This window comes from Schistocerca cancellata, chromosome 5, assembly GCF_023864275.1.
Source record: "Schistocerca cancellata isolate TAMUIC-IGC-003103 chromosome 5, iqSchCanc2.1, whole genome shotgun sequence".
Lineage (NCBI taxonomy): Eukaryota > Metazoa > Arthropoda > Insecta > Orthoptera > Acrididae > Schistocerca > Schistocerca cancellata.
In genome coordinates this window covers 456,933,521-456,951,381 of record NC_064630.1, presented here as the reverse complement: position 1 = coordinate 456,951,381, position 17,861 = coordinate 456,933,521, and the positions used below count along the sequence as shown (strand labels likewise).

At 42.3% G+C, this 17,861-nt stretch overlaps 1 protein-coding gene across 4 annotated transcripts in view; it reads right to left on the bottom strand.

The window, feature by feature from the left end:
• Nucleotides 1-7,087, bottom strand: part of LOC126188244 (neural cell adhesion molecule 2) — a 612,074-nt gene extending 604,987 nt beyond the window's left edge. For all 4 annotated transcript variants that reach the window (XR_007537838.1, XR_007537839.1, XM_049929802.1 and 1 more), the window contains exon 1: nucleotides 6,961-7,087. Coding sequence is in view for 2 of the 4 variants with exons in the window: in XM_049929802.1 (XP_049785759.1) it covers nucleotides 6,961-7,004 (44 nt within the window). In the remaining 2 variants the exon portion in view is untranslated. The remainder of the gene's footprint in view (nucleotides 1-6,960) is intronic.
• Nucleotides 7,088-17,861: the final 10,774 nt, after the last annotated feature.

Below are 17,861 nucleotides of genomic sequence, written 5' to 3'. Positions count from 1 at the left end.
TGTTTCCTTTCCAATGAACATGGGAAGGATCGGGACCACCACTCAGACGTGACTGAAGACATTTCTGAAGCTGGCCGGGGTGGCCGAGCGGTTCTAGGCGCTACAGTCTGGAACCGCACGACCGCTACGGTCGCAGGTTCGAATCCTGCCTCGGGCATGGATGTGTGTGATGTCCTTAGGTTAGTTAGGTTTAAGTAGTTATAAGTTCTAGGAGACTGATGACCTTAGAAGTTAAGTCCCATAGTGCTCAGAGCTATTTGGACCATTTTTTGAACACTTCTGAAACCTTCAAGGAGTCGTTTACTTATAGGCGTCCGCATGTGATGAGATGGTGACGGGGGATGTAGGGGGGGGGGGAGGGTTTCACCTACTGGCATATGAGGTACGGACTTATCGAGCGGACGTGAACTCCGTAATAGAGTTGCTATTAACATACTACGCCTCCGATTTAACCACAGAAGGTTCAGACGGTACCTCTATCGGCTACAACAGATTAACTCACCCCTCTCTGACTGGTGCGGCAGGACACCGACCACATAACCTTCGGTAGCACACTGCAGTAACAAACGATAACTCATTTACTATAGTACTTAATGCTTTCTGAACAACAATTTCGCAACAGATTAAACACACTATTTACAGCGAATAATGTGTCTATCAACATATGAATATAGCTTTCTAGGAGATAAACAAATCGGTAGCAAACTGCAGTAACAAACGATAACCCATTTACTATAGTACTTAATGCTTTCTGAACAAAAATTTTACAACGGATTAAACACACTATTTACAGCGAATAATGTGTGTATTAACATATGAATATAGCTTTCTAGGAGAGAAACAAATTATTTGAAAGGAAATTAGTTATATAGATTCTGCCGTATGTTTGCAATACGAATGCGCGTGCGTTTGTGATTGCATGGCGTGGGTGGTGGGGAGGTAGACAGAGAGTATATATGTAAAATGAAGCGACGAACGAAAATTTGTAGCAAGGCAAGGATTTTAACACGGATCTTCTACTCGCTAGGCAGATTGTAAGGGTATTGTCATACCGCTGGCTTAGTTCTGGAGTATCTTTCCGGGCAGCCGCGTCTGTACAGTCGAGCACCGGACACGGAACGGTTATGTTGTGTAGTGTGTAGCTCTGCATGTGAGAGGCATTGTTAGTATGGAAGTTGAAGTGTTGCTGCAAGGGCTATTACAGTAAAGTTATGAAATATGGAAATAGTTCAGAGGAAAGTGCGTTAAGAAGTAATTAAAAAAGAGCAGTGCTGCCGATAATATATTGTGTTTCATCTCGTTGCGTGTCGTACCGTACAGTGTCAATCATCCGCGCCGTGTTCGGTCTCCCAGAATGAACTGATGTGAATCACTAAAAATTAGTTACCATAAAACAGTGCAGTCAAGTGCCAGTGATTTGTAGCGAGCGTGAGGACGTGCGTTCGATCATCGTTTCCGTATTATCAACGATCAGCCGCGCCGCGACGGTACAAGTGAGAACTGAGACCTGAAAAACTAACTTTACGAACAGTGTTAAAATATCATTACTAGCGTCAAGGAGGACTGGTACCAAGTATCTGTGTATGCGTGACGAGCGTAAGAACTTTCGTGTGATCATTCGGCTACCGCATCATCAACAATCACCCGCGTCGTGTCGGTTACGCGTACGCTCGTCCGAATGATATTTTGGACTGTTAATCATCAAGACTGTAAACTGGGATAAACATTTACGATTTGAATGTAAACAGTGCAATCTGTGGTTTCCATATCACACCAGACATTGGACAGTGTTGTGTTTTAACGTTGAGTGGCTCCCCTAAACTGCCTGTATACGGTAGATAATTTTAGGCAAGCCAACAGCAGTGTGGAGCAGGACAATACGACCGCCGCGGTATTATCAGGTACGTGGTGTGGACAGGGCGCACGGTCAATTAACGGTCCAGAAGTGAAAGAAGCAGTTTAAGGGACCCCACCCCTATTTGTACCCCCGGGCGCGTTACATGATGCACTAAACACTCTGCCACCCTGGCACAGTTGTTTTGCACAGCTGCAGGGACTACCGTAGTACGCCTTCGTCTAAGTTACCATTCACGCCTCAGCTCACTTGGTGTTCCCGATAATCTCGAAGAGCTTTGGAGAGACTCTTCAATTATTCTGAAATAGCACCTCGGCATCAAAAGAAACGCGTATCGGCGTACCGAGCCGGATACCTGCATACGAATTCTAGCCTCGGTACAAATTTTCAATCGTTGCTTCAGTCTGAATATATACATCAAAGATGGCTGAGACTTGTGAAGGTCTCTCATACCACACAGTTTCATTCCATTAAAGCACCTATACCTGGGTTTCGGGTAGGATCCCCACTTCATTCGACGGTGATATGCCATTCCAATACAGCTGGAGAGCCTCTGGAATGATGTGTGAGTTTAGGAGGAAAAAGAAGTGGGCTGAGGCGTGAAGTTATCTTCAACTCTAATGCTACCATCTGAACACTAGAGTAAAAAAAAATCACATTTCAAGAAATGATTACCATCTGTATACCACCAAATAACAGAAACATTTTCTCAAAATCATTTTCTTTGATGGAGACCAGACTTCGAGACGCTGTGAGAGAAACTATACTCCTTGAATGATACTGACAAAACGTCACTAATGGTAAGCATGCTTCCAAGTTGACATTACCTACCAGAAGGCCGCTTCGAACAATAACAGGTGCACACACGTACTCATTATTTGCTTAAGACACCAGTGACACTACTTCAGTAGCTGACCCGCGACACTGTTATTTAACAGTCGCTCAGCGGAAAATTCAAAAATAGCGTGTAGTTAATAGGAACACTTACTGAGGATAAACTGTACGTTAGAGATGTGAGTAGGAGTTGCAGGTCTATCCACACAATCGTCATTACGTCCTCTTCAGAACAGCTATTGGGCTTTCATGTCAAATATTGGCACAGCCATTAATTATAGGTCAGCGTCAGGTCCTAAATCTGACTGAAGAGGTAACCCTTAGTTTGTCTCACGAAGTAAATGGAAGAGGAAAATCTGCTATGCAGAATTTGAAACGGAAGCTTTCTTCGTTGGACGAGTTAATGCAATCCACAATAATTAATGACAGAAATCTTCATAAAACGGTCTTAGGACCCATTCGCCTCTTATATTTCATAATTGCTACATCCACCCAACGAAATATGTTTGAACGAAGTTACTGAACGGATTCAAAGAGCCAGTGCTGTTGTTTGTCGACTGATGGTGCACGTATTCGCTTCTTCGGTAGATACTCGAAAACTGAAACGATATCGACATCGATGATGCACGAACAACTAGTTTCTGTAGGTGAAACAGGCTTGACGCTCGATTGCTTTTGACTAAGGCTTCTTTCGAATAAGATCCACAAAGATAAAAAATTATATGAACTAATTCCGTAATTTATATTGCGTTACCATATAGGAAATAAGGACAAAATAATATGTGCAATTCAACGTATACATTATCTTAGTTTACAAAATATGTTGTTATATATGTTTGCTTAAGGCCTCGTAGTTTTATTCAAGAAAGACTAATGTTTACTATCAAACTACACAGCTATAGGATATTGAATGGTAAACGGCAACAGATTATAGTGAACCACGAACATGAGTAAGTTCAGTGCTAAATGCGAATAATATCGTGCGCTCCGCAGCTGACTCAGTTAAATGTTGATAACAACCGACACAGCTGTGTTTCAGGTACGGTTATTACGGCACAAATTCTTTCGTTCTAAATTAACAGCTTCAGATGAAACCGAAAGTTCACCAACAATTCTTACTAAGTGACAGAAATACGCCTGTGTCATGAATCAGAAATGACTATTCAGCACATCTAGCGCTAAAAAGCACGTTCTGGAACACGAAGTGCACACTGAAAAACTTTCCGACTGCCTGACACAAGCAGGGCTGTACTGCTGCTATACTGGAAAATAGAGGAAGTCCCCGTGGATCATTCGGTAAGGAGTTATTCCGCACACGCAAAGTTATTCAGTATGTCTTTTGTTATTCGTTAACCACACACACATTAATGGAGTAAATGAGTACGTAGTTTACTCAACTACTGCAAGCGTTTGTGGCCTTAGTCTTCTAGGTCAGAGCTTAATCGCACAATGTCATCTTCAGGAAGAGGCTCACCACTATTACGGCTCTGTTGTGTAGCGACGTAATTTACTCAACAATTTAATGGCCAATACCGGTACAGTAGGTATTGTCGCAGTAATGGGGAATCTACAAGGTCATCCCCGTTTGTCCGCACTTCAAGAGCAGGAGACAGTGTATAGAAGCAACCCACAACAGTTTCAGTTTTCAAACTTCGGTAAGTACTCGTACATGCTAACACAGAACAACTAGAATACACGAATAACAACCCTCTTACACATGAAAGATAAAGACCATTCGCAACGAACTTGTCTCGTAGGCAAATTTCCCTCAGACAAAGAGTATTCAAAGCATGAACTGAACAGCGTGTTATACGGATGTGAACCCATTAGAGAATTTGCTTGATAATAGCGAGGAAACACATTGCAACCAGTCAACCATCATCAAAGACTTGTCCAGGTCCAAAAACAAATCGTTTTGAGAAACTGCCACTGCAATTCTTGACTAACTAGCCGCGGACCATGCATGCCATGACAAAGCCATACTAGTATGGCAGGTAATGGTAACCACTTATAACAGCAATTGTTTTGTTTTTGCGGAAGAGTATTTCCGGTTTTGTTACTTTTTAAGTGAACCTTTCTGGTTTCAGAACAACTCAGAATATGTTAGGGCCTACTAGACACTCCTGTAAGCTAAAAATAATGTCTTCTTCTGTTCTTCTTTCCCCTTGCCTTTATTCCTTACCTACACGGAATCGGCATCGTTATAATAGGATTTGGCACTTGTTACAGAGTGACCGGATGCCCTTCCTCTTGCCAAATTTTAATTTCTTCTGATTAAGTTACATCGTCGGAGACCTGTTTACGAAAATGCTTTCGTTTGTTGGTTTGACACTATTGTATACAAAGTAGTTTAATGTGTGATCCCTCTTGCTCAAATATAATAGGTGCCACAGTTGCTTATGTTTCATAACGATTTATTTTGTGGTCTTATTCCACCGGACAGGATACCTACGGCTCTTGATCTAATCTGTTTCATGATATAAAATCAGTGATTAAGTTTGTCTCGGGGATGGTAAATCCTTTTATGCCGTAATGATTAAAACCCACAATGTGAATATAAGGGTTGGAGGTACGACTTAAGGAAACTTACAGTAAGATCTTCATTTCTGGATAGCTTCTAACGTTTCATCACCAGCTCACTAAGCACTGTAATTGTGATTCTGGTTCTTTCCTTTCGGAAATGGAGGGAGAGACACAGCCACAATAGTCTCTAGACAGTTTCAGAAATCGAAGAAGAGCCTGGATGAAGAACAAGATTCAATAGTTTATTTAGTAGACACTAATTTCTGAATTACAAATAACGTAGTATGTTATTACAACTGTTTAATCGTAGATATCCGGATAGCAGTGACACACGAAGAAGAAGTCATTCACACTGTCAGTTGTCGGTAGGAATATAACAGGAACCTAGAGACGTGTTCAGATGGACATTAAGTGAATGATCAATTGTCCAAATCGACTGCTGGTAATCCCATTCAGGTGCAAGCCATCTCGTTAATCTTCTGTCGCAGGGTTCATCCATCAAGTGTTGCGAGGGCCGTCGGTTCGGAGGCGCACAAAGCTATCCTTCGGCGCAAGCCCTCTTACAGTTATTACTGGTTACGCGTAAAACTACGGGAAATGGAGACGAATTACTAGCGCGCCAACTTGAGACCAAGCCAGACCACAGCAAAACTTGACATTCCTGTTATCAAACTGTTAACCGGGAAGTTATTCCGCACGTTGTTAGTCGTCCGGAGGCGACTGAAATTATTGATATCATCATTTTTGTTCATGTAGGAATCAGCCCATATCTGGCTTTAGTCGCTGTTAAAAATTTGACCAGTACTCTGTGTCCTAAAAGGTATCGTGTTACGGTGGGAAAAACTGAATTTATGAACGCCCTCTCGAGCCAGTGGTATCACATCATGTCGGTACGTTTTAATTATCTATTTCATACGCTGTCTTTAAAGGAATTATAGCCTACTGATGCCCCGTTAAGTGTTTAAGCTCGTGTGGTCTTTACTTCTGTGCACGATCGGTGAGTACGCGAGAGGGAATGAGAGATACTGAAAAAGACAGGGTGGACGTAGGAAATGAAGTCTGGAGTGGGAGACAGGAACAAAGAGAAGCAATACTGACAATTTACGCGGCCAAAAACATTAATTTTTTGATTCCCTACCAGGATTTACACTGATGAGGGACACCAGATTTATTTTCCTTCAATTTAGTCGATAACATATCCTGCATTATACATTCTCAGACATACTACTGCGTCAATTCAGGATAAAACCAGGAGCTTTCGACAATTACTTCCATTCTCTTCGTAAAGCTGGTGGTATTAGTCTGAATAGGTGCGAAAAGAAGTCCGAGGATGATTTATACTACAGTGCCCTCGCGAAAGACTTCGTTCTCATAACAGATCCTATTTATTAACTGAATTATTCCTTCTGCTTTAAGAAAATAATAACAAGTGTAGCGCAATTTACTCACATTAACATTTTGCGATTGTGTAATTCGAATCATAAAAGACAGCAAGAAAAAAAATTACGATGATGGATTCCTTGTAGATACGCAATCTGAATGGAAAGCTAATAGTTAAAGGAAGCTATGAAAGCTTGCTGAGAACATTTACTCAGTGCGGTGGGCCACACACACGCGCGCGCGCGTACACACACACACACACACACACACACACACAAACACACACATACACACACACACACACAAACAACCACACAATTGCTTTTGCATGCAGTAGTAGACAAAACTGCCACGCAGTGTATACAGACCTGTACAGAGGTTCGCCGTCTGCCTCTTTGAACCAGAGCACCATGTAAACCTGGTCCTCCTTGTTGCGTGGCTCGATATCACACGGCAGTGCTACTTTCTTGTTCTGAACACCCTGGACATCCACGATGGGAACTGCAACAAGGAAAGAGAGAAAGGAATTACATATTTGATCATGTAGACTTCCGTCAAGTGCCTAAATATATTTATGTAAGTCTGAAAGTGCTTCTAACCCACAGAGCTGTGTATTAAGCGGAAAATTTTTATAATAGTAGATCATTTTTATAAATTTGAAGAAAGCCGTATTTGTGAATGTTAAAACGTAGGCTCAGCCACCTTTCACAATGCACGACCACTAAAAGAAATTTAGTCCTTTTCCGTTCTAAACGGTAGTAGAACCTATATTTTAACATTGTTTTTAACATCCAAGACCTCGTAGACGCCATGGATAAATCAAAGTTTATGTTTATGAACCACTAATAGCTATTGATAAAGTAAGCCTTCATTTCCTGCCAGTTTCAATCGAAACATTATCATCAGGCAAACTAATAGCAATGGAGAGAACACATTCATTTCACTGTCTAGCTGCAACGGTGTACAGTGAAATTGCTCAGGAAGCTATCACAATTACAACATACCTATAAGTATGTACAGCATTCAGTATGTTGTCATTCTCTGAAGTCAATAAAATAGAAATATAAGAACCACTTTGCGTTACTGAAAATAAAGTATGTAACATAGAGTAATAGAGCGCGCAATTTTCGTGTAAACGACATAGTTCAATCGATACATTTGTACAATGTTATCTGTCATTCTAAGCTGAATTAGTTAACGCATTTGCGTCATCTTAATACAGGTTTTCTGCTACTACGTCGAAGGAATTCTGAAAATTGACGAACTAGACAGGTTATTATTTCCAAGTAGACGTAATAGTGATAGATTTCAATCTGTATCGACTATTATATAAAAATCTACTGTCCACTTCGCCGGTACACAGAGGGTTTTTCACACAGAAGCACGGAACCTGAATACAATGTGCTACGAACTGTTACTGATTTGCCCGCATTAAGCTTACTTTTCACCAGACACGTTTCACTTTTATTTGTAAAGTTTCTTATGTGGTCACTGCAATTTTTGCCTCTTGTTTCTAAGCTTCCACAGGTCTCCGCATTTTCCATCGTTTGTAGCAGGGACTGAAATAGGAATAAACTTATTTGCTCATTCAATTTCGGAACTGGATGATTGTTTTCAGCTGTTAAATAAGTTGACAGAAAAGCATATTTGTGCCATCAGCTGTATAGTTTTATGTTCATCCTCCACCGGTTTCTGCTGTAGCAATAATCTTCAAGGAAAAAACTGAAAAATACAAAGAAACGACTAAAATACAAAGAAACGACTGTAGAATGTACACAAGTATCACAGCAAATGGATGAATTAAAAACGGTCATTTTTAAACCAGAATACTTACATACTGCACATCAGTGGTTCAATAATACATTTTCTTCATATATGGTCCATACAAAAGTAGAACATAAATAATTTTCATAATAGTGTGTCTTAACATAGTCCATATAAACACGTTGTGCCTTGGCACAGTTAAAATAGTGCACATTTGGTGATAATTCCACACTTAATAATTAACACTTTATATCCGTGAAAGGTATATTCTACAGCTACAGTGCGTCAACTACAAAGTGTAGACACACAAGAAGAGACTCTCAATAATTTACGCTTGTTACAACGTCAAGGGATTATCCATTTCTGGAGTGAAGCTTAATAGCTTCTGGGCACTGTAATCGTACCCACTCTTCGACAGTGGTTTTACGTACAGAAATGTGATGGCTAAAGTACTTCGATTTGTAAACATACTTCATAAAACTTTTGTGCTAAATGAAGTGTGTTCACCTCCTTCTTACGAGTACAGAGCTACCATCGTTACCAGTAACTGTAACAGCAAGGAAAGCATTTAATGTAATAAATACACGACGCCGACAGTCAAAGTGAAACACCATTACTGCGCAGACGCTGCCCAATTTTGCGCAACTGAAAACGGTCAGGCGAGGGGGAACTATCTCTTTTGACATCAAAGACAAGCGACCCATTTCAGAAATTAAATCATTGTAGCCTCCTGTGGGCTGCAACGCGACTCGACAAACAGTTAATCCGACGACGGGAGGAGCGGCGATGCGCGGCGTGCCAAAGCGAGGTCTGACCAAGACCGCCCGCACAGAAAAAGATTGCTGCCGCGAGCTTGGATTAACCCGTTCGAGTCCAGCAGTCTGCGGGATGAGCCACTACGCTACACCGCTCCATCACCGGACTTAGCGCTAGCTTCTCTCCTGTATACTTGGATAAAGGAACACGAGAAAACAGAACACAGCCTGTGCAGGCTACGGGAGACAGTAACACCGCTTTCGGAATAAATTCTTGGTTGGCTGGTTGGCTGATTTGGGGAAGGGGACCAAACAGCGAGATCATCGGTTCCATAGGGTTAGAGAAGGAATGGGAAGTAAGCTGGAAGTGCCCTTTCAAGGGCACCATTTAGGCACTTGCCTGAAGCGATTTAGGTAAATCGCGGAAAACCTAAATCAGGATGGTAGGACGCGGGTTTGAACCGTCGTCATCCCGAATGCGAGTCCATGGTGATAAACACTGCGCAACATCCCTCGTAATAAATTCTTGGTGAAAAAGATAAACACGTGTGTCACACTGAAACACTGTCGTCCGTGTGTTCCAGTATCCCACAGCACATTTTCAACACAAATATAATAACTTCATTACAGGAAAATTAGTATCTCTCGAAGAATAAACACGAAAGAAACCATTCGTGTAAAATAACTTTGTTAATACACGACATCCTGCAGATAATAGCTGCAGGTGAACAGATAGATACTCTTTCCTTATATTTCCGACTGACTTTCGAAACAGTACCACATCTTGGATTACTAATGAAGCTACGAGCATACTATCTTCGCAGATATGTGAGTGACTCGATGAATAGTTCACCAATATAACCCAACATGTTATACTGGACGGCGAATACGGAGTAACAGTGCCTGTATTGTGAACTCGTATGATTCAGTGTTCGTTCGGACATGCTCGCATTCCGTTACACAGCTGGAGGTGGTTCATATTCGCAACTGGGATTATATTTCATGCCTGGACGATGAATGTTGTACAGAAATGAAAGTGCCGCTGATTGCTGCAATGAAGTATAATAGGATGTAACATGTTCTCAGTAACCGAAATGATTTATCACACACGACCAGCAGCACCATAAGACAGTTCGCTCACTGCGATGTTGAATACAGGAAAGTACGGAAGTGCAGAAAGACTTGGATGTATTTTTACTTGATGCAATGAAATGCTGCTCTCTTTGAATGTAGATAATGTAAGTCATAAGAACCGATCATAAAAATTTCCGTTCCAAGGCTACACTAACCCCTTGCCTACATGTCGGTGCTTATATTCCTTCATCGAAGTCCCGGCGAGTTGCATATAAGCTGCAGCAACGTCCTCAAACGGAAAATTTTTTGATCGTCCCTTACCCTTCCAATAAGATAAAGAACAAGGCATTATTTGATTACAACTTAAAGTGTTGAACAAATTAAGCACCTCGTATAGATCACGTATTCAAAGTAATGTTAGCAAGCGACATGAAATGGGCCAATAATGTAAAATCAGTATTAAGGAGCGAATGGAAGAGTTTGATTTGTTGGAAGGGCTTTGCGAAAAAGTAATTCGTCCATAAAGTAGATCGCATACAAGGCGGCAATGTGAGCAGTACCATATTTTCAGTGCGTGGAGTCCTTGTCAACTGTACGCGTTAACAGTCGTCGAACGATTTCAGAGCCGTGCTGCGAGCTGCCTAACAGCTTGGCAAAGCTCATTCGAAAAGTACAGGGTGATTCAAAAAGAATACCAGAACTTTAGGAATTTAAAACTCTGCAGCGACAAAAGGCAGAGCTAAGCACTATCTGTCGGCGAATTAAGGGAGCTATAAAGTTTCATTTAGTTGTACATTTGTTCGCTTGAGGCGCTGTTGACTAGGCGTCAGCGTCAATTGATGCTAAGATGGCGACCGCTCAACGGAAAGCTTTTTGTGTTATTGAGTACGGCAGAAGTGAATCGACGACAGTTATTCAGCGTGCATGTCGAACGAAGTATGGTGTTAAACCTCCTGATAGGTGGTGTATTAAACGTTGGTATAAACAGTTTACAGAGAATTGGTGTTTGTGCAAAGGGAAAAGTTCTGGACGGCCGAGAACGAGTGATGAAAATGTAGCACGCATCCAGCAAGCATTTGTTCGCAGCCCAGGAAAATCGACTCGCAGAGCTAGCAGAGAGCTGTAAATTCCATAATCAACTGTATGGAGAGTCCTACGAAAAAGGTTAGTTATGAAACCTGAACGTCAACTACCCGAGGCGATGGATCGGCCGCCAGGCAGCCCGTGACAGAGCACTTCATCACTGGCCTCCAAGAAGCCCTGATCTTACCCCCTGCGATTTTTTCTTATGGGGGTATGTTAAGGATATGGTGTTTCGGCCACCTCTCCCAGCCACCATTGATGATTTGAAACGAAAAATAACAGCAGCTATCCAAACTGTTACGCCTGATATGCTACAGAGAGTGTGGAACGGGTTGGAGTATCGGGTTGATATTGCTCGAGTGTCTGGAGGGGGCCATATTGAACATCTCTGAACTTGTTTTTGAGTGAATAAAAAACCTTTTTAAATACTCTTTGTAATGCTGTATAACAGAAGGTTATATTATGTTTCTTTCATTAAATACACATTTTTAAAGTTGTGGTATTCTTTTTGAATCACCCTGTATATTATAAGAAGGCTCTGTGATCATTATGCTTCCCCCACTGTGTATCTCACGTACGGATAATGAAAACAGTAAAAAAGGGTTACGGCGTGTGCGGGGGCACACAGATGTCTCATTTACCCCTAGCTGGAAACTCTGATGGAACGGGACAGAAAATCGAAGTTCTAAGCATGCTCTGCTTACCACCATTCACAGTGGCTTGTGGAGTATATATACAGGGTGAAGGAAAAGCACCGCACTTCGAGATCGGCATACGATTCCTCATCCAGATTCAAGACAACATGTTATCTAGCAAATTCGGGTTGGCTATGTCATGAAAATAAATGTATGAAAGCGAGGAGCTGGCGGCAACACTGTCACATCCTGCAGTGCATCGGAATGTACAGAGGAAGGTGTATCACCCAGCACTATCGTGCTAGCCGTTGTTGCTTACTGAGTAGACTGCTGGGACAGGAAACCCACATACGCCATAGAGCTATGGTTCGAATGCTCATCAGGTTTCTTTTTATTTTTTAAATGTCCGTTCCTTAGTTCTCGTTGTTTATAAGCACGACATCATTTTGTCACACGATAATAGCATATCACATGACAGTTGGGACCATTAAACTGCATGCATGTGTCTACCGATCGCACAGTGCACAAACATAGCTGGTTCAAAATGGCTCTAAGCACTACGGGATTTAACAACTGAGGTCATCAGTCTCCTAGACTTAGAACTACTTAAACCTAACTAACCTAAGGACATCACACACATCCATACTGAGGCAGGATTCGCACCTGCGCCCGTCGCAGCAGCGTGGTACCGGACTGAAGCACCTAGAACCGCTCCGCCATAGCGGCCGGCTACATAATTGGTGCCGTCAACTTCCTGTAGGGCGGCTTCGCGATGTAGTATGCAAACGATTAATACGTCGATATGATTTTGGAACTGGGAGCCTCCCATAACCTAGCTGCTGCTGCTGCTCGTGCGTACGCTGCACGGTACCGTCAAAGGTGCCATCAAGATAAGAATGTTTTCCTTCACCTGAAGCAACCTTTCCGGGAAAGCGGTAACATTCGACCACGAGCAATGGACAGATGTCGTCGAAGGACTAGACGTAGTGCACAAACAGAGGGCGCGAATCTTGAAACCGTTCACCAATCATCTCGGCGAAGTATCCATGATATTGCAAGGCAGTTGTAGACACATTAAAGACTGGCAATTAAGGGTTGCACGACGGAACTTCATCCATATCATTACAAGTTAACTCAACACCTTATTCGACGAGTGCAATTTTGTGAATGGCCTTTGCTCCGAGTAGAAGACAACGAACGTTTTATAAAGAACGCGATACGGACTGACAAATCTATCTTCACTCGTGAAGGTGTTTTCTACCTCCACAACAGCCATTATTGGTCTGAACGCAGTCCACATGTTACCCGTGATCGTAACTGTCAGAAGCGCTTTTGCATAAACCTGTGGGCTGGAATCATGGGAGGCGTGCTTTTGGGCCTTTACCTATTGCGGACACGTTGAATGCGCTCCTGTGTCCTACATTTCTTTGCGACATTTTGTCTGATGTAATAGAAAATGTTCCACTTGGTGTTCGGCGACAGCTATGGTTTCAGCACGATAGTGCATGGGTGTGCGTAGTTATTTAATGAAGTGTTTCCAGGGAATGGATGTTCTGGCCTCCCCGGACCTTAATCCACTAGATTTTTGTTTGTGGGCTTATGTGAACGAACAAGTTTGTATTACTCCACCCATGGGTGTACACCACCTAATAACTCGCTCGCATGCGGATTCGGCAATGGTGATTACAGGTGTGCTGCTCATAGTCCAGCGAAGTATTATCCAGCGATTGGTGAACTGTTTGCAAATGAAAGGTGAGCGGTTTGAACACCTTTTGTGAAGTGGACGTTGCTCTTAGTGTACATATCGACTCTGGTTAGACAAGCTTGGACGCCAAACGTACAGAATCGAGTTATTGTGCATAGCATAAGGTGCAATCTAGTGTAGCTTAGCTATTGCTTACAGACGATGTTGTTATATCAATTATTAATTTCCGCTCGCTTTCTTTGTGTCATAAACGAAACAAAGTGGTCGTTTATATGTGTAATAAGTTCGTGTTATATTTTAATGTTTAAATAAAGGTAACAGAAACAGAAAGAAATACACATATACCGCATTGTTGGAGGTGTAATCTGGATACAGTTCGATGCTTTAACTGAAAAAGACATATATTTGGCACGAACGCGACACGAACATCGGCCACTCTACATATCCATTCCACACAGTAGTGACTCGCCTCACTAAGCTAATGGAAGAGGTCCAGCACAGCGCCGAGTACACTCACATGTTCTTGATTACGCTGCGCCCAGTTAAAGCGTTGCCAGAGCTCCTTTTTTTAAATCGCAGTTCTGTTAAACCTATTGGCGGGTCTAGTTTTTGCTACACACACTTTTCTCTTGAACTGGGATGAGGAATCGCGTACGACCACGAAGGGTGACTTTTTCTTTCGCCTGTATACACATGAAAACAGTGACATCCAGAACAGGGAATGGAGCCAGTACACCTCGTCAGTATTATACCTTCATAATACTCTATTCTATAAAATTGTATTAATGACACCTTCGGCCAACGTTCCTCTTTACAGATTTTACAGCTAAATTGCGCTTACTACACTGTTTAGGGATATTCTTAGAAACATTACCAAATCCTATTGCTCTCTCTACCCACAGTACGGATTCAACCAGGCGGTCTGCACTAGCTCAGGTACCCCACCGTCTACACAACACGAAGAGAGCTGTATCTCACCACAAACTCCGACCAAAACAAGCCGGTCTGTTACCGAGTTAGATTTCGGAAAACACCACCCACATGCACATGACTACTTGCCTCTATCAGTAATATGTCCGGAGGAACCGGTGCAAATATCATTCTGCCAAGCCTCCACGTAAGTGGTCAGGCCTAACCCCAGGACCACCCGAGTAGGGTCACCGCAACAGTTGCTTAACAAGCCGACAGCAGTCGTAGCCGAAGCCATAGCCTCCACCGACCTCGGCATCAGTCGGACAATGCTCCCAGAATGGTATATGCCTGTTGAACTTTGATATAGTTATAGTCCATAGTAAATGCCACCAGTGATAAAGGTCTGAACACACTAGGATCACACTTAGAATAACTCATGTCCATAGCTAGGAACTTGCCCGCCTGCATCTCCATGAAGTGTGGTCTGCTGTATTTATAGCTCTCTGGAAGAATAGTGTTCGGCCTACTGTCATCCGTTCCAGATGCATGGCGCGGTTGAGGAGCCATGGACCCACACTTTCCGTTTACCTAACAATCGTTTATTTATAATCAAGGAATGTTGTGTAGCTTTAACGTCTTTCTGTACTGATTGTAACTATAGCACGACCACAACTGTAGCGAACGCTTTCTCTAATTTAACAGATTAAACCTGATGATGTGGTTGCTAGGTTATGTATCCGGTAGTGAAATAAACTATTTACTAGTGCAGCCACCAAGCGAAGCAGCGCAGTGTTTAGCACACTGAACTCGCTTTCGGGGAGGACAACGATTCGAACACGAGTCCGGCCATCCAGATTTAGGTTTTTCGTGATTTTTCCTAAATCGCTCCAGGCAAATACCGGGATGGTTCCCTTGAAAGGGCACGGTCGATTTCCTTCCCCTACCTTGATCAAATTCGAGCTTGTGCTTTGCCTCTAATGATCTCGATGTCGACGGTACGTTAAACCCAATCTTCCATTTTTTTTATTTTTTACAAGTGCAGCCAAGCGGTTATTACTCAAGATGTAAGATGTCTTCTTTTGGCTGCGGTTGTCCCTCGTACAATACAATGTTACAATAGTTTCTTAAACTAATGTACATTACGGTTAATATTATCATTGTGCTATTACTTCGTATATATTTTTCGTACACTATGACTACATCTTTATACACCGTCCCTAATACATCCTTTTTATGATATTTCTTCTTTTTTTTTTTTTTTGTTCTTGATTCCTTACTAAATGTGCATTATATCTTGGACGTTGAACATGAACGTTTGCTACATCCAGTTACACGGACACCATTGTGTTCCATAGTTGTCTTAATAGACCTGATGTACTCATACCTTACACTCATGAACTATTGTTGTTCATATAATTTTTAGTTCATAATTATTTACTTGTATCTATCTGACGTAAAAGTTTTATCGTATCATTATTGGTTTACGGGCAGAAAAATTTCAGTAGTATTGTTGGTTACCACGAACAATCTCGTAACCTCAGTTTCCTTTGTAAAAGACAAAGATCAGGGTGGTAACAGTTTATATGCGTTCAGACTGTTTAGAATTGCCTCCGGATTGACACCCTTTATAAGTGACAAAATTTTTTATTTTATTGTAATAATGGGATATGTATTAGTGCCACCTCAGAACCATAAGTTGCACACAGCATGCTTAGTTGAAATGACGCTTCATTCGATCTCCATAACAAAAGAAAACAAGTCTCCATTATGGTTTTTTATGGAGATGTAACAGGAGAGAGAGCACATATTTTTCTCACACTCCACACTCAGAGAACTTACGTAGGATTATTCATAATTTTTTTTTGGATGTCAGAAGAAAACCGCATGAAAACTACAAGACCTATAGAAAAAATGGTAGGTATCATTAGACAGAGCATTGCTCCAAGTTTAGATACGTAATACACGCCATAGTGTAGTTGCAGAGCGCACCCCTAGGAGGTAGACATGTCGTAACATGTATAAAACGCATCAGCTCCGTATTGTCACATTGGATTACTTCGGGCAGCCATATAGGCTGCCCAATGAACATATATCCACAGTGCCTGCTTTCCCAGGCACCTTCAAGGACGACTTAAATAAATTGGACGCAGAGACCACATTTGGCATCCATAATGTGTGTTAGAAAGTTGGAGATATTCTCTACAAACTGAAACGTGTTTATTTTCTGCACGTCTGCAGTTTTCGCGCAGCAATCCGAAGCAGTGGAAATACTTACGAATAACCTGTATTTCGACTCTGCTAGCGAAGCCCAGGCACGTACGCTGAGCTGACTAGAGTCATATGATAGCGATATGCAAATATACAGAAAGCAGTAGTATCACGTACAGAAGGTATAAAAGGTTGGCTCTGAGCACTATGGGACTCAACTGCTGTGGTCATAAGTCCCCTAGAACTTAGAACTACTTAAACCTAACTAACCTAAGGACATCACACACATCCATGCCCGAGGCAGGATTCGAACCTGCGACCGTAGCGGTCGTGCGGTTCCAGACTGTAGCGCCTTTAACCGCTCGGCCACTCCGGCCGGCAGGTATAAAAGCACAGTGCATTTGCGGAGAAATCATTTGTACTCAAGTGAATCAGGTGAAAAGGTTTCCCACGTGATAATGGCCGCACGACGGGAAATAACAGACTTTAAACGCGAAATGGTAGTTGAAGCTAGACGAGTGGGACATTCCAGTTTGGAAATAGTCAGGATATTCTATATTCCGAGATTCTCAGTGTCAAGAGTGCGCCGAGAATACCCAGTTTCGGGCATTATCTCTTGTTACGGACAACGCAGTGGTCAACGGCTTTCACTTAACGACCGAGAGCGAAGTCGTTTGTATAGAGTAGTCAGTGATAGCAGAGAAGCAACACTGGGTGAAATAATCGCAGAAATCAATGTGGGATGTACGACAAATGTATCCGATAGTACAGTACGACGAAATCTGGCGTTAATGGACTACGGCAGAAGACAACAGACGCGACTGCCTTTGCTAACAGCACTACAATGCCAGCAGCGCCTCTCTCGCGCCCATGACCATATTCGTTGGACACTAGACAACTGCAAAACGGTGACCTGATCAGATGAATCCCATTTTGTATTGGGAATAACTGGTGGTAGGGTTCGAGTGTAGCGCAGACCCCACGAAGCTAGGTTGGCGACAAGCTGTGCAAGCTGATGGCCGCGTAATGGTGTGTGTTGTATTTATATGACACAGACTGCGACTTCTGGTGCAAATCAGCAGCCCGTTGACTGTAAATGGTTATGTTCGGCTACTTGGAGGCCATTCCCAGCC